Genomic DNA, 16,441 nt, shown 5'->3' with positions numbered 1-16,441 from the left:
GGTTAATCCAGCCACGATAATGTAAGGGTTTATTCCTGCAGAGTAATAGAATAATATTTACAGAATAATATGACATTGTGCGTGTGGTTTTTAAAACCTACAAAATGGCAAAATACATTTCTGATCTTCTGCTATGTTATGAACCATCCAGACCTCTCAGGTCATCTTGATCAGGTCTGCTAAGTGTCCCAAGAGTCAGAACTAAACATGCAGAAGAAGAGTTCAGTTTTTATGCACTAACATTTTTTGGAACAAGCTCACAGAAAACTGCAGGACCAACTCCAACTCTGAGTTATTTTAAATCAAAGCTTAAAACTTTCCTGTTTGCTGCTGCCTTTTATTAAACCAGATAATGATCTTATAACTTTTACTCTTGTGTGTTATATTCTATTTTAGCTTCTATCCTAGCTTTTATGTTTAGCTTGTTTTTATTTTCTAATCTATAATGTTATTATAACTTTATAGTTATTTAATTATGTCTTAATGTTCTTTTGCACTTTGTCGCAATGTTCTTGAATGTTTATGTAAAGCACATTGAATGGCCCTGTTGCTGAAATGTGCTCTAAAAATAAAGCTGCCTTGCCTTGCCTTCCAAGTGCAAAGCCAGGGAAAATAAACATTTAGATAAATATATTAAAGGAGGTGCATAAAGTTACCGTCTTATCAGCATTTTTGTTTTCGGAGAAGAGAATCAATTTAATGTATTGTTTGGTCTCATGTTCAAATTTAAAAAATGAAGGTTTAGATTTACTAAATTTGGATTTATGTATATGAAATTTAGCTAAGAGAATAATCAGATTAATAATATAATATTCTTTGATTTTACTGTTACCTTTATGGAAACCAAACAAAACATTCTCTAGACATAGAATAAAACCAGGGTCAATATTATCAATAATGAATCTACTCAAGTCCTTCCACAAACTTTTTGCTATGGTCACAGTGCCAGAATAAATGAAGAAGAGTTTCTGGGAGTACATCACAGAATGAACAGTTTACATTAATGTCCTGTTTAAACAAGATAATGACTCACTGGATAATATCTGTGAAGGATTTTAAAGGACACTTCTCTTATTTTGTTTGTCAAAAGATACTTATAGGGTAGAGAGTTATGGAAGTCTTTATTGGACTTTATTAGTTGTAACCTACAGAAGACATTCCACAAATGTGTACCATGATCTGCAAATATTTCAATATCCACAAAACATGTATTTTTGTATTTGTGTTGTGTAAAGTCACATCCACAAAAATAAAAGTCGATTTGCAAATACGCCTACTCTGTAAATACGTATTTTAGGGTTTACATGTAAAGTGAAATATACACATTTGTGCATCTATTTCGCATTTGCAGATCGCTTCCTGTGCCTTTTGTAGAGATCTTCCACTTGAGGTCTTTTATATTCGCCTTCAGACACAGCTGAGGGCCCACAGACACCAGGTCAGTGAGTGTGTAGTGCGCAGACTCCTGCGGCCGCTGCTGATTGGTCTAAAGCTACATTGACTGCTGGTGGAAGTTGTTGGTATTCAACAGTTAGTTAAATGACGTGGAGCACCATGGACACGACCAACGGATGTCTGCGAACAACTTCATAAACTATGAGAAGAACAGTGACTGCGTCTTTGGATACCTCTTGATACCGGGTTCCTTCACAATTTAGAGATTCAACTTTGACTTTGAAACTAGTTCTTCATCCAGGAATCATCACATTGCTCTCCGGTGGCTAGCCCGCGAGCTAACAGGAACAGCTCCTCTGCTGTAGCTGGTAGCTATCTGAAGATCTGAAGTCAGCCTGTTTCAAGTCAGATATTAAACCACCACTGCTGCTAAAACATGACAAACACCAAGGACTTGACTAACCAACGTTGAGGTGCTTTAATCAACAGAAACAGCAGTTTTTAGCTTCCTTATACTAGCTCCAGCTACCTGTGAAGATGAGCTCTCTGCTGCGAGGTGAAGAGATGTGTCTGGCCCAGCTGTTCCTGCAGTCTGGGTCTGCATACGACTGCATCAGTGAACTGGGAGAACTGGGACTGGTGGAGTTCAGAGACGTAAGTCCTTGAAAAGACCTGTTTTAATTTCCTGTTGTACTTCACAAAGCTGCAAATTTCTCTGTAAAAGTCAGATTTTTTTTTCTTCAATATTATATTGATTGTTTTTTTTTGTTAATTTTGAAACAACAGAACAAACATTCACAAACGTCCCCAATAATAACAGTCTCGGTACAAAGAAACTTAACAAACCTAATATTAATATAAAATAAGCCAGAATAAATACAGAAAAAAAATATTACATATACAAAATAGATAAATAAGTTAAAAGAATATACACAAGTAAAAACAATGCAATAAAATCTATTTATATAAACATATATATACTGCATATACATATACATACATATACGCACACGCAGTACATACACATCCAAAAACACATATAATCAGTTAAAAAAAATCTGTATACAATTCAGTCTTCATCCTGATCTATCTCCTTTTTCACAATCATCCTGCTCCAGCAAGGATACAACTTACAAACTACCTTGGAGTGACGGTGGTAGCACCAATCCTTATCTGAACACAGGGATCTACAGTCAGGCCGTTCATAAAATGTATGAAAGGTTTCCATATAAAAATCCTCAACTTTACCTCTTACTATGAAAGTCAGTTTTTCTAATGCCAGAAAAGTCAGATTTTTAGATTAATCAAATTTTTTATACATTCCTTTAATGACAGATGTTAAGGACCTGGACACTATTTTATTTTTTCTGCATTTTACTGCAGTCAGAGGTATTCATTTAAATCCAGTGACAGATGAGACTTCAGTCTCTCTCTCTCTCTCTCTGTGTTTGAACACTATGAAGTGTAAGTGGCAGAAAATCATCTGATGTCAGAGAAGAGATGAGGAGTTTTGTTGTGAAACAAAATTTTTTGAACTGAGCCACGTTGGTTTTTGAAAAAGCTGACTTTTAAGAATGAAACATATCAATTTGAAAGTTACTGCTTGAGTTTGCAAACATCTAAAGCACTCTGCTATAATAACAGCTGCTGCTCTTTACTATTCTAGACCCATTTACTGCCTCTGACCTCACTGTATGGCTGATCCAATATTTAATCCAACCGATTCATGCTATTGGTTTTAGGTATTGTTCCAATAGACTTAGGTGTATCATTTGTCTTGTCTCCTTGTTCCCCCTCATTTGCATCTTTTTCACATGTCTTAGTGTGTCCTACTTAAAGAAAACCCTGTTTTCACAACCTACCTGCGTCTTCAGTTTTTTTCTCTCATGGGGCCCCGTAACAGGTTAATCCAGCCACGATAATGTAAGGGTTAATTCTCACAGAGTAATAGAATAATATTTACAGAATAATGTGACATTGTGCGTGTGGTTTTTAAAACCTTTCTTTATTGGGTTTTGCAGGATTATACAACATTTGTATCAAATACAAATACTATTGCCTTTTATAAAGTGCCATTAAGGAACAAAGACATGTCTTTTTAAACATTGAGTGGTTGATGACAACTAACACCCCTGAGAAGATTATTCACTGAGTTCAAATATTCCAGATACTTGTAGAAAGTTTTTTTTTTTTTATAGGGTTATGGTAAACAGTTACTGGACCATGACGACTTTTTTGTAATACAGCCTCTCAATCATGGAAAGTTTTGACCAACCAACAATATCTAAACGGCTATAACTTTACCTGCTTGTTTGTCGGAGTGTCTCTATAGCATCTGTCACTGAATTATACTTTATATGAAAGCAGATGTGGCCATTTCTTCTTGTAACTTACAGAAGGCAGTCGTAGCTATCCTATAGATCATATCTGTTTTTAAATGTTGCTGTAAAGGGGCCCGTACAGGTACTTACTGTATGGTTTATGATGGTTTGTCCTGCAGATATGTTTCACACGGTATCAATGATGAGTGGGGATGATTGTTAATCATTCAAGTCTTGACTCAATATGTCTCTTGCACCTGTTTCAGCTCAATCCCAGTGTTAACTCCTTCCAGCGGAAACATGTCAATGAGATCAAAAAATGTGAAGAGATGGAGAGGATCCTTGGTAAGGATATACTGATCTTTAATATACAGTACACCAATAATGTTCATTGAGTTGAAGGGCAGGGAATGCAGTTATTTTTCCCCAGACAGGATTAAGACAAAGCTGTGATGGAACTGTAGAAGCAATTAAGCAGGAGTACAAGAAGCCACAGAATTTATGTTTATTGGACTTTGGGTCTAGTACTCCACCGTGAATCCCAGTGTTGAAGCAGAACCTCCTTTACCAAAACATAAGCCACAGAAGAGCTTCTCACTGAATTGAATTGAAGGCCATGACCCTGCAGTCATGAGAAATGTCAGCTGGTTGTAGATTTAGTTGAATGAAATGCTGTCGATAATTAACTAAACCATTTATTATTATTAGATTAAGAGAAAAGAGTAACGCACTGTGACTTTGCTTCAAATCTAGTGGTCATAAGGAAGCTTTGAAACATTCGAAAACTGTCTTTTTGTGTCTTAGAAAGTTTGCTCGTTATTTTTGACAGGATACCTTCTGAGGGAAGTCAAGAAAGCCGACATTTCACTGCCAGAAGGAGACGTGAACCCAGTGGCTCCTTTACCCAAGCACGTCATGGCTATAATGGTTTGTTACTTATGTATCATCATTTATAATTGTTAATTTAATATGTTAATGATAGTAATCCTGGAGAGCTTTTAAATCAGTGTTGAGCAGGGCTGACCCGAATGCTTCGAAACTTTGACTGTTGTCATGGTAATCGACCTCCAAATCAGTATTCGAATGCTTCGTTGTTGTTGTTTTTTTTTATATATAGAAGTATGTAGTAATAATGTATAAATATCAAAATAGCCCATGAAATAAGTAATAATCCCACAACATTATTCATATTCAACATTAATTATTATTAGTTATTCTCAGACTGATATCAATGTTTGTTATGTGTAGAGGTGCATGTGTGTACAGTAGTAGTGCAGCAGCAGCACTATCATGGGCCTCGAAACAGGAGAGATGGAGACAGACAGACAGAAGAAGATGTCAGCCGAGGCGTGGCGCAAAGCTTTGAATACCTTTGAATATTTCTCAACGAAGCGTCGAAGCCCAAAAAATGGTATTCGGGACAGCCCTAGTGTTGAGTTAATGCCACTCCAATTAAATGAATGTAGTGGAGTACTTTCTATATCTAGAACGCTGAATCCTACTGCTCTAGTCTTTGTAAAATTGGTGGATTATTCAAACCATATACATTATTATGATTATTATTATTGCTGTAATGCCCATTGTCACTGGGTGTCTGTGTATGTGTGTTCACAGGAGCAGCTGCAGAGGCTAGAAGTCGAGTTAGGTGAAGTCACCAGGAATAAAGAGAAGCTGCAGAGGAATCTGCTTGAGCTGACCGAGTACACACACATGCTGCGCGTCACCCGCAGCTTTGTACAGAGAACAGCCGAGGTTAGTGTGTCATCCTGTAATGTAGCTGGATTCGTTACACACACATGTTTTGTCTTGTTTATACTCACTATATGACATTTAGAATCGGGTCTTTGATTTGATTTTGTTTTTCTTCTCTACCCTCCTCGCATCTTGTCTTTACTTTTAGCGAGAGCCCCTACAAGTTCAGTATGAGGAGTTTCCCTTCCTAGAAAAAGACACAATGATGGACTACAGCAGCATGCAGAGACTCGGAGCCAAACTGGGGTGAGGGATGAAATTCTGCCGTCCATATCAGTATTATGTTTATGTTAGTGTTTGGACTTAGAGTTGACAGTAGGCACTAGGTCTGTCAGGGTTTACCAGTTTTCACAATTGTCGTGGCATTTTAAAAATGAAATCACAATATCATGTGATTTTCTAGTCACAATAATATAATGAGGAAAAAGTAAATGGGTTCCACAGCTGTTGCTACACATTTAAAGAAACTTTAAAATGAGGCAAGTTGTACTTTTATTTTCCTCCATAAATAGTTTTCTGTGTCTCTGTCTCCCATTAGGCTTTTCACATACAGACGTACTTTATACACAGTACACACACACACAAACAGGAAGGCTTTGTACACAGTACACACACAAGAAGGAAGGAAGTTTCAAGTTGCGATAACTGAAATACAGCTCTGGCTCTTTGTCAACAACATGTTGCTCATACAAAACCTTATTTTTCGATTTTATACTCCTAAAAAATTGTAAATGTGCATGGACAGTGAGGGCTCAAAGGAAAGACTAACCACACAGTTGTACATTTCTTCAATCACTCTGCCGCTACTCTGCAACATAGAAAGTATCACAACTACAGCAGACGGCTTGTATTATGTTCAAGTGAGCACAATGTGTCATCAATAATGTAAGATTGTTTAGATAGTAGCAAAGCTACGGACACTGTGACATCAGCCAGATTGCTCACATGCACACGTGCCATTGAAGATGTTGACACATGCGAACGCACACCAATCGCCGTCATTCCTATATCCCAAATTAATTTACCCAGATAACCATTGGAGCTTTGGAGTTTAAATCTTAGTGTGAAGATGTTAGTGTAATTAAGTTCATAATGAAATGGTTTCTTTTGTGATGCAATGAATTGAATTTGGAAATGTAATTTTAAAAGCAACATAAACAAGGCTTAAGATGAATTTTGAATTATATTATTTTATTGAGGGTTATTGTGATTTCATCATGATATCATTATTGTGGTATTTTAAGTTAAAAGTTAGATTAAAGGTCCATGTGCCCTAGTAGGCACATATGGGAGGCTGTTTGTGAAAGTTCTCCACGTTCTCTTGCAGTTTCATTTCTGGGCTTATTAAGAGAACGAAGATCGAGGCCTTTGAGCGGATGCTTTGGAGAGTATGTAAAGGATACACCATCCTCAGCTATGCTGAGGTCGACGAGTATTTAGAAGATCCTGACACGGTAGGTTTCTCTAAGCTAACTTTGTCCAACATTTCTGCTAACATTGTTTTTTACTTTTGTTATGTCTTCTGTGTATTAGTGTGAGATTAAAATAGCAGCAAGGAAGGCAGAAGAAACATTTGTATGAAGTACATAATGTTTGTATCTCACTTCCTAAGTTGGGATCTTGTCTACCTGCAAGGTTCTTATTTGGTACAAGATGACACACTTGGTTAACACACTTGATTGGATCTTAACTTCTGCGTCCGCATATGAGGATAAGGATTCTTGTGGGACTAATGGATATTCTCTATTTCCATAATGTTTGTAGGTAAGATCAAAATTGATCCGAAACGTTAGTCTTCTAATAAAATTTGTTGCCTTAAATCTGTGTGCTCCAGTATACTTTGGACCTAATCTCTGAAGTCTTTCCTGTTACAAGACTGCCTTAGTCTGTGAGCACTGAACAGGCCTGTAATTCCTTGTGAGACAGTTGAAGCACCTGAAACCTCCTTCCTTCAGTATTTTGCTACACTAGCTACACACTATTGGTGTTGTAGGGGAGCTGAAGAGAGGCAAGGCACTTGAGCATGCGCATAAATGTCACATCCTTTGGATGAGTCCATTATAGAAATCAGTCCTTAAACTGTTATAGGCAACTGAGAAAGTCGGGGAAGGTCTCAGTTTTGAAGTTAAGTTACAGTCCGTTCACAGATTGGCAACACAAAGCGATTAATACAGGAAGATTGTTACATATAGTACCCTTTAAATACTGTAATGGGACAAAATTGAAAATGATGTTGTGAAGTCTGTTCTAGTCCTTCTTGCTGTTCTTATAAACAACCAGAGCTGTGATCTTGTCTGTTCCCATAGAGTGACAACACTAATCCATTTATCCATTTCCTCTGCTTGACCAGAAGGCAGGCATGCAGGTCTGCGACTGATCACTAGTGGAATGTCAGGACATACTTTCACTGATGGAAAATCAGGAAAATTTACAAGCATTTTAACATGTGCTCAGGGTTGGAAATTAGCACAAGCCACCAGCCAAATGCTGGTGAAATATGCAAGTGGCTGCTAGATTTGTTTCTTTTTTTTTTAAATACGGTAGAGAAAGCAGTGCTTTTCAGCTGCTGTTTCTAAAGTCAAGAATGAACTTTAAAACAATCAAGTACTTTTAAGTTTTGTTTTGATAATGAACAGCTTGATTTTGCCAACAAATATAAATTAATATTTAAAAACATAAAAAAAAAAATGAAATATACAATTTTTGAACATAAAATATATCCACTTGAAAACCTTCTCTGCGTCCAAATTGACACTTCCTTTTTTATAATCGATGGAGCGTCTGGATCTTATCATTGATATACAACACTTCCTCTTATTCATTGAAATACAACACTTCCTCTTATTCTCTACCTGCAGGGTGAGCCAATCAAAAGTGTGGTGTTCCTGATCTCTTACTGGGGAGACCAAATTGGTCAGAAAGTGAAGAAGATCTGTGACTGGTAATTATTCCACAATACTTTGTCTCATGGTTGCTCTATTAATGGCAGAAAAGGCCTGATATCTATTCTAAAATAATACTTTTTCTTTCTCCACAGCTACCACTGTCACTTGTATCCCTATCCCAGCAGCAACGAAGAGAGGAATGATGTTGTGGAAGGACTAAGAACTCGCATTCAGGACCTGCACACAGTATGTCTATCGTCTAGTAACTAATTATGCAGATGTTTAATTAGTGACAGGAAAAAGTAGTTACTCTGTTTGTCTTTCACAAACGGTTTACTTATGAATGTGTCTGCTGTCATCTCTGTTAATATATAAGTGAGATACTTTCAAATATGAGTCCTCCAGGTGTTTTTTTTTCCCCTGGTGCCGGGTTTTAAGATCAAAGAATACAACATTTTACAAAACAAGCTTGCAGAAAATCTTGTTTTCAGTGAATCACATTACACCCAGTAAGGATTTCTCATTTGAACCGTTATTTTATGGCCAAAGAACTAAAGAACAAAATGAAATGGCTGATTTCTTTTCTAAAAGATTAACCCAATTTTCTCTTTTTGTGAACCGGTCCTGGCACTTATTGGGTCAGTTGAGTGAATCATTTGGTAGCTTCAACCCACTGTGACTGAAAAAATAAAATTACACTCACCGCCTGTAGCACATGATGAACACGAGACCTCCTCAGCTGAACGGTTTTTCCTCTCTTTTGTGCATGCTTTTCTTTCTTGACTGTTTCTCTTGTCTGCTCTTTGTCTCTCTTATTCACACACCAAAAGACTCACAAATGCCTCTTGTGAAAAAAACGTAAATGTTTATTTATCTCTGTTAATGTTCAATATATATAATCCTAGAAATAAAAGAAATGTCAAGGTTTGTAAACTTCCCCCCTTTTTTGGAAGGTCTAATGTGATGTGCCACACTAAGCGTTCTGTTTATCTCTTACGCTGTGCAGGTACTTTATAGGACAGAGGACTACCTGAAACAGGTCTTGATGAAGGCCTCAGAGTCCGTCTACACCTGGGTCATCCAGGTCAAGAAGATGAAGGCCATCTACTATATTCTCAACCTGTGTAGTTTTGATGTCACCAACAAGTGTCTGATCGCTGAGGTGTGGTGTCCTGTCGATGACATTCCCACGCTGCGGAGGGCTCTAGAAGAAGGATCGGTAAGGAAAATCTTCACTGCAGACATTCTTCTTCTGTTTATTTAACCGAGGCAGTTGCTTCATGAACTGGAGTATTGTCATCGTTAAAGCAAGCACTGAATGAGGCATGGCTTTTATTCATCCCTCTTTAGTTTAACTACAGGGGAGGGTATAGAAGGGCCACTGTTCATTGTGCGTGCAGGCTGCAGAGGACAGAGTGTGTATTTGGGATGAAGAAACACAAAGACGCATTAATGAGAATAACTGTTCCTACAGAGGTTTATTTATCACGTTGCAACAACTGGCTCTCTAATGATTATGTTATGCCAAATCTGTTGAAGAGACATTATATATTTTTCTTGTTTATTTATTTATTTTTTGATGTGCACGTGCTGCCAACTTTTTTCAGTGCTGATCAAATGTTTTAAGACGTTAGGGTGAAATTAGTTTATGGCAACATGCTGACTTTTTGATTTGATATTTCAGAGAAAAAGTGGAGCGACAGTTCCTTCCTTTGTCAATCGTATCCCCACCAACGACACCCCCCCCACCCTGATAAGGACCAACAAATTTACCTCTGGCTTCCAGAACATTGTGGACGCCTATGGAGTGGGCTGTTACAGAGAGGTTAACCCTGGTGAGTGGGAGCCTTTCGCTTTCTCTGATTTTTTTCAAAGATGTGAGTCCAACTTGAAGGTGTTGCGCAACAGCCTTTGAAGAGAAACAGAAAAATGAAGATCCTTTTATTGTAATTGTGTAGCACTCCTCCTGTGATGCATGAATAACATCACAGGAGATAGTATTACACAACACATGTATTACATAATAATAAAAATGATAACCGAAATCTAATCCAGAGCTGATGTAATGGGAACATGATGCCACCGTTATAACGGCTTCTTTCTTGTCTTTACATATCATTTAACTTTCCTGGTTTTACTTCACATTTTATTATTCTGTTTCAACCTATGCTAACTTCTTTTGTTTTTGTTGTTTTTGTGTCTTGTCTTGCTATTGCTAAATTTTAATATCCTGTTGCCTTTATGTCGTTTAATATTTTATTTTTAGAAGTGCTAAGGTATATATAATATTTTTTACGTTTTCTAGTCTTGATTTTTTTTATTTTTTTTTATTTATCATTTGCAGCTCCTTTCACAATCATCACTTTCCCGTTCCTGTTTGCTGTGATGTTTGGGGATCTGGGTCATGGAGCGATCATGGCTCTGTTTTCTCTCTGGATGGTTCTGTACGAGAACAACCGCAAACTTAAAAACACCAGGAATGAGGTGAGCGAGTACTGCAAAGAAACTTTCAACCTAATACTCATTTGTGTGTCATACAGCGTGTCTGAGGTATAACTGAGCGATTCGATGCGTCTGTGCAGATCTGGAACACCTTCTTTGAGGGGCGTTATATCATCCTGATGATGGGCCTGTTCTCCATCTACACTGGCCTCATATACAACGACTGCTTCTCAAAGTCCCTTAACATCTTTGGTTCTGGATGGAGCGTGAAGGCCATGTTCGATGCCCAGGTGTGGAAGTGAGTACGTCACGACGAAGGAACTATACGTGTTTTAAGATATAAAGATAAGATGACGTTTGTGGATTTGTTCCGTAATGACCTACATTTAACACACACTGGGGGGTTTTATTTGTGTCCTAACAGGGAAGATGATATCCGTGGGAATCGTTTTCTCACTCTGGATCCAAATGTTACGGGAGTTTTCCGCAGACCGTACCCTCTGGGAATTGACCCGGTGAGTAAAGAATATTGAAGGACTAGTCATCAACGTGATTTATAATATAATACCTCATATACATATATGTTATCATTGCTTCTCATTATTGCGATGGTTTTAAAGAGCCTTCGTCATACTCACAGTCACAGTAAACATGTTACCAGGACATGTGCACTTGAAGTTATAATATTACAATATTGTTTGTAAATGGACTAATGGAGCCTCTGGTGTCTGACAGGCCGTGCGCAATTTACTGCCAAGCTGCGGCCTGCAACATGGAGATCAAATTTCAGTAGAGGCGCACATTTGTTTACTAGAAAGTTTATGCGTTTTTGTTGGAAGGGAATATACTGTATTTATGTATGGTTGTGTTTGTAAATGAAAAACAATAACTACAGTATTTTTTTTTTTAAACTTCTTAAATAAGAGTTGAGACTTTCATACCATAATGTCCTAATATTATTACATCAGTATATTAACACAAGGGCTATGAAACGACCATTGATGTGGAGCAGTCATGTCTGGTGCTGACACAGTCAGTTATTTGCTTGATTAGCGGTAATGTTACTCGCACAGAGACGCTCATTGTGTGACAAAAGTGAATTAGGTTGAGTTCCTGGAAGATGGAACTTATTGAATCACTTGTGTAGAAATATTAGATCTCCTCCAGGAACAATAATGCCGTCCTTGGATGGCCGAAGCGATGAACAAAACACAGCTAGTTTTTCTTTATTGGATTTAAATAGCATTGCTGGACTATATTATTATACCCATTGTATAATATATGCCATCTTTCCGTTGCACAGATTTGGAACTTGGCAACGAACCGCCTTACATTTCTGAACTCTTATAAGATGAAGATGTCCGTGATATTGGGCATCATACACATGAGCTTCGGGGTCATCCTCAGCACTTATAATCACTTGTAAGTACCAGTTTATTTGACCTTGTAATGCCCTTAATGTTAGATGTTATAGTTTTTAACCTTTTCCACTCACCCCTATTTTTCATAGACCAGTTTTTGTCTTTTTTTAGGGGGGTGCAGGGGGTCTTTAGGGGGAGATAGCAGGTCAACAGTAGATGTCACATAGAAGTGGTGTACATCATCTGAAAGCTGGGAACCTGAAGATTAATTTGAGATGCAGCTCAGCACTGTGTGTCAAGTTGATCTAGTCATAAATCAGAAATAAACATGAATTAATTAATTAAAATAAATTGTTTTCTGTATAAGGGCTTAGAACATGATGATAGAGGTTAATGCCCATTCCCATGCTCACTTGTGTTTCATAAGTTGCTGCAGCAATGTAACCTTTTTTTAAAAAAGACTCCATGGTTTATCATAAAGTGGGCATGTCTGTAAAGGGGAGACTCGTGGGTACCCATAGAATCCATTTTCATTTACATATCTTGAGGTCAGAGGTCAAGGGACCCCTTTGAAAATGGCCATGCCATTTTTTTCTCGCCAAAATTAAGCGCAACTTCTTAGCATGACATGATTGGTATCAATAGACTCCTTAGGTTTTCTAGTTTCATATAATACCTGTACCTTTACTCTAAAGCTCTTAAACTGAACCTGCTACAGCCTCTGAAAAAAGTAAAGTCGGCCAAAGGCGCTGGCACCTTCAAGGAGTGGAAGAGGTTAATACTATAGCCTGCCTTATTTTTGTCAACAAAAACAGGCACTTCAGGAAGAAGCACAACCTGTACTTGGTATTTCTCCCTGAGCTCCTGTTCCTGCTGTGTCTGTTTGGCTACCTGGTGTTCATGATAGTCTACAAGTGGCTGTTCTTCAACGCTAACAACTCCAGACAGGCTCCAAGCATCCTCATCCACTTCATAAACATGTTCCTCATGCAGGGTGATGCTGTGCAGCCCCTCTACCCAGGACAGGTGAGAAGCTAATGTAAAGTGTAACTTATGTCTTTGTTCTTACTAAACAGTCTTAATGTTGTTTAAAATGCACTTCAAAGTTCACTGAGACAGATTATAACAATGTAATGTGATGTTGTTTTGCTTCTTCCAGACTGGCCTGCAGGTATTTCTGGTGGTCATGGCTGTTCTCTCAGTGCCTGTGTTACTCCTGGGGAAACCCGTCTACCTTTATTGGCTTAGTAAAGGAAGCCAGCGCCTAGGAATGTACAGGGTGAGGGGTTACATTCATATCCGTCTGTGAATGTTTGCATACTGTGTGAAATACGTTTCCATATATTTGTTCTCTGATTGTAAAATACACAAACGTGAGTAGTTTCTCTGTGTGTCCTCAGGGATATGAGCGTGTACGGCGTAACAGTGAAGAGGAGCTCTGCCTGATGAGGGATCACGACATGGAGGAGGGCAGCAGTCACAGCGATCTCTCCACCAGCGGAGAGCACAAGACAGCGGAGGTCAGCGCAGCAAAACAACTGGATAGTTCCCAATTAATCGGAACCTTCCTTATAAGCAACCATTGTTATTTGTTCCTGGTTTCCGACAGTCATTCTGAGTTTTTTTTTTTGTTGTTGTGACAGTTTGACTTTGGAGATGAGTTCCTGCATCAGGCCATTCACACTATAGAGTATTGCCTGGGTTGCATCTCCAACACAGCCTCCTACCTAAGGCTCTGGGCTCTGAGCCTGGCACATGCCCGTGAGTATGATGGTTTTTAAGTACAGCACACAGGTCAAACCTGTACAAGCACACACTGAACACAAAGTGAGTGTACACATTACGGGCGTAGTAGTGTAGTAGTTCCCTAAATGGATGGTGCTCTCTTCTCTGCTTCCACAGAGCTATCAGAGGTGCTGTGGGCCATGGTGATGCGAGTAGGACTACGAATGGACACCAGGCTCGGGGTTTTATTCCTGGTGCCTGTGTTTGGCCTCTTTGCCGTTCTCACTGTGTCCATCCTCCTGGTAATGGAGGGTCTGTCTGCATTCCTTCATGCCCTCCGGCTGCACTGGTAAGATAACAATCACCACTAAAGTACTTGTGTCGTTGATGGGCGCCAAAGTGCTATGAATTATCTCAGTGTTTTATATTCATAGCAGCTGCTTGTTTCTTCCTCAGGGTGGAGTTTCAGAATAAATTCTACAGCGGGACTGGAGTCAAGTATTGCCCCTTTGCCTTCTCTCTCCTGCCCTCCAGCTTTGAGAACGAGGGGTTACTGTGAAGGGACTATCTGGTAATACTGTTAGGTGGTAAACGGAGCTGAAAGAAGCCATCAGGGCCCGTGCTTATAAAGACTTATTCCAGAGAAGTCATGAGGGTATTTTGATTTTTCTTGTCATCTTTTAAAAATGTGTTATGTTAAGAGATTTTATGGTTGGCCTCACAAACTTTGGACTGAAACGCGCTGCCCTCCCAACAGTTTCAAGAACTGAGAAATGTTTTCTTATTGCAAATGTATGTAACACGTGGTATTTTGTACCCGGATCAGTTTGCTTCACTGCAGGTTGAAATGTGAGGCTCAAATTTAAAATGTACCTCATACCTAAAACCATCAATTTTCTAATGAGGCATTCATTATTGGTGACAGTTGTTGTTTGTTGTCAATTGTATGGAAAACCACATTTGCCAAATTTTGAATAAATTAGTGAAGGAGAGATATGATTTTAGTATGAGATAACTTAAAATAAATAAGTAAATGGATGGCCTAAACACTTGTTAGGATAAATGTATTGCTGGTTTTTGGTGTTTTCATGGGATTTACTCATCAAATAAAAAAAACAAAAATTAACATCCACCTTTACCTTTTTAAGTAAAATTATCCTATTTATTAATTTACATGTCCCTACATTTCTACTTCTCTGTATCTAGTTATTTTTGTCATTAATTTTTGCACAATTGTGTATATTAATGCAGTTATTTTTAGTTTTTTCATTTTTTGGCAGATCTGGTTTCCATACACTGGATAGTGAGCCACCTTTCACTTCCATAGTTCTTGCTCAACTCTCTGTTGCACTGACTGCCTTACAGAAGTACAAACAAATGACAGCTTCCTGCATCATTCTTTCGTTTCCCTTGTGTTCTTACTTTGTGGTACCAAAACACTGCGAAGGATCTGTGACTTGCCAGTATTGAAAAGTGCTCGGGCAGGTGTGTGATGAGATGTATATACTTTTACAAAATTATTTTTTAATTTATTACATTTTAATATGTATCAGAATTAAAGATGAATGTTAATGGGGATATGATTTTTACTTTTATGCATTCACAATGTTGCCTATGCATCTGCCACTTACAATTTAACATTCCACGCATCTGTTGACTGAGCTCTGTTGACTCTGGTCCTATATCCATATTCAACACAGTGGCCGGGCTGTATTAAATCTTATTAGAAGGACACTGAATTATGTACTAATGTCAGGCATTATTAGTATTTGCTATTTCTGTGAAGCTGTTAGTATCGTATGGATTGATATTGGGATTTTTGTTAAGGGAAGGAGACTTAATTATTCATCGTTGCAATTTTGAGATCGAGATTGAGATTAGTCACTGGCAACACAATTTGCTACAGTAAGATACTGCCACACATTGAAAAGTCATGACCTTGTGTCAAGTTTTAACAGTGGAACAATATGGTATTAAATCTTGATACAAGCGGCTCTTTTATTGAGGCAAGTGATGTTTGATTAGCAATTATTTTTGTAGTTAACATTAAATTGTTATATGGGTTGGTTGAAGGTATTTAAATTGATTCTAACACAGCCCTAATCCTGCCATTCATTTCAATAATTGTCTTATTTCATTGACAAACACTCCATGTTCTAATTCTTTTGAGAAAATCATCTTCATGTCAATAATAAATTGTATTTGTTTTTTTCTGTCAAAACCCATAACTGCATTCTTTATTGTATCTGGGTTTAGAACAACCGTTTGTCCCTCTTCATGTAGCATCATTTTACATTTTATGTTTAAGACCTTTCAACTTAGAATGTGAAGTAACATCATGCATTGTACATAAATACAATCTGTAGTTCTGGGAAGGTGGCCTTTTTGCTTCTTTAAACATTCCTTTATTATGATTTGGATTAAATGCACACACAGACATTTTGGATTGGACTATGTATATACTTCAGATCATGCCTAATAACCTTGGTAAATACGGAGAAGTTACTACATTCATAGCAAAAGTTATAGGGGGATACTCATTCTTTCAGACTGCATTTTA

General features: G+C 37.9%; 1 protein-coding gene across 1 annotated transcript; it reads left to right on the top strand.

The window, feature by feature from the left end:
• Positions 1-1,518: 1,518 nt before the first annotated feature.
• atp6v0a2b (ATPase H+ transporting V0 subunit a2b) lies at positions 1,519-16,106 on the top strand. Its single transcript, XM_074637979.1, has 20 exons — positions 1,519-2,049; positions 3,983-4,061; positions 4,546-4,643; positions 5,331-5,468; positions 5,617-5,714; positions 6,796-6,922; positions 8,327-8,409; positions 8,506-8,599; positions 9,360-9,572; positions 10,038-10,188; positions 10,698-10,837; positions 10,936-11,093; positions 11,220-11,310; positions 12,099-12,217; positions 12,972-13,182; positions 13,316-13,435; positions 13,557-13,676; positions 13,800-13,917; positions 14,059-14,230; positions 14,338-16,106. The coding sequence occupies exons 1-20, from the start codon at positions 1,933-1,935 to the stop codon at positions 14,438-14,440; spliced, it is 2,550 nt and encodes an 849-aa protein (XP_074494080.1). The 5' UTR covers positions 1,519-1,932; the 3' UTR covers positions 14,441-16,106.
• The last annotated feature ends 335 nt before the right edge of the window (positions 16,107-16,441 follow it).

The sequence above is a fragment of the Sebastes fasciatus genome, chromosome 6, assembly GCF_043250625.1.
Source record: "Sebastes fasciatus isolate fSebFas1 chromosome 6, fSebFas1.pri, whole genome shotgun sequence".
NCBI lineage: Eukaryota > Metazoa > Chordata > Actinopteri > Perciformes > Sebastidae > Sebastes > Sebastes fasciatus.
Note: the sequence above shows the minus strand (reverse complement) of the source record. Positions and strands in the feature narration are given on the sequence as shown.

Bases quoted from the DNA above. Each gene is read 5' to 3' on its own strand.
- atp6v0a2b (XM_074637979.1), top strand. From the start codon at position 1,933: ATGAGCTCTCTGCTGCGAGGTGAAGAGATGTGTCTGGCCCAGCTGTTC. The intron at 9,573-10,037 runs GTAAGGAAAATC...TTGATATTTCAG, and splicing joins GGGCTCTAGAAGAAGGATCG to AGAAAAAGTGGAGCGACAGT. The intron at 12,218-12,971 runs GTAAGTACCAGT...CAACAAAAACAG, and splicing joins CTCAGCACTTATAATCACTT to GCACTTCAGGAAGAAGCACA.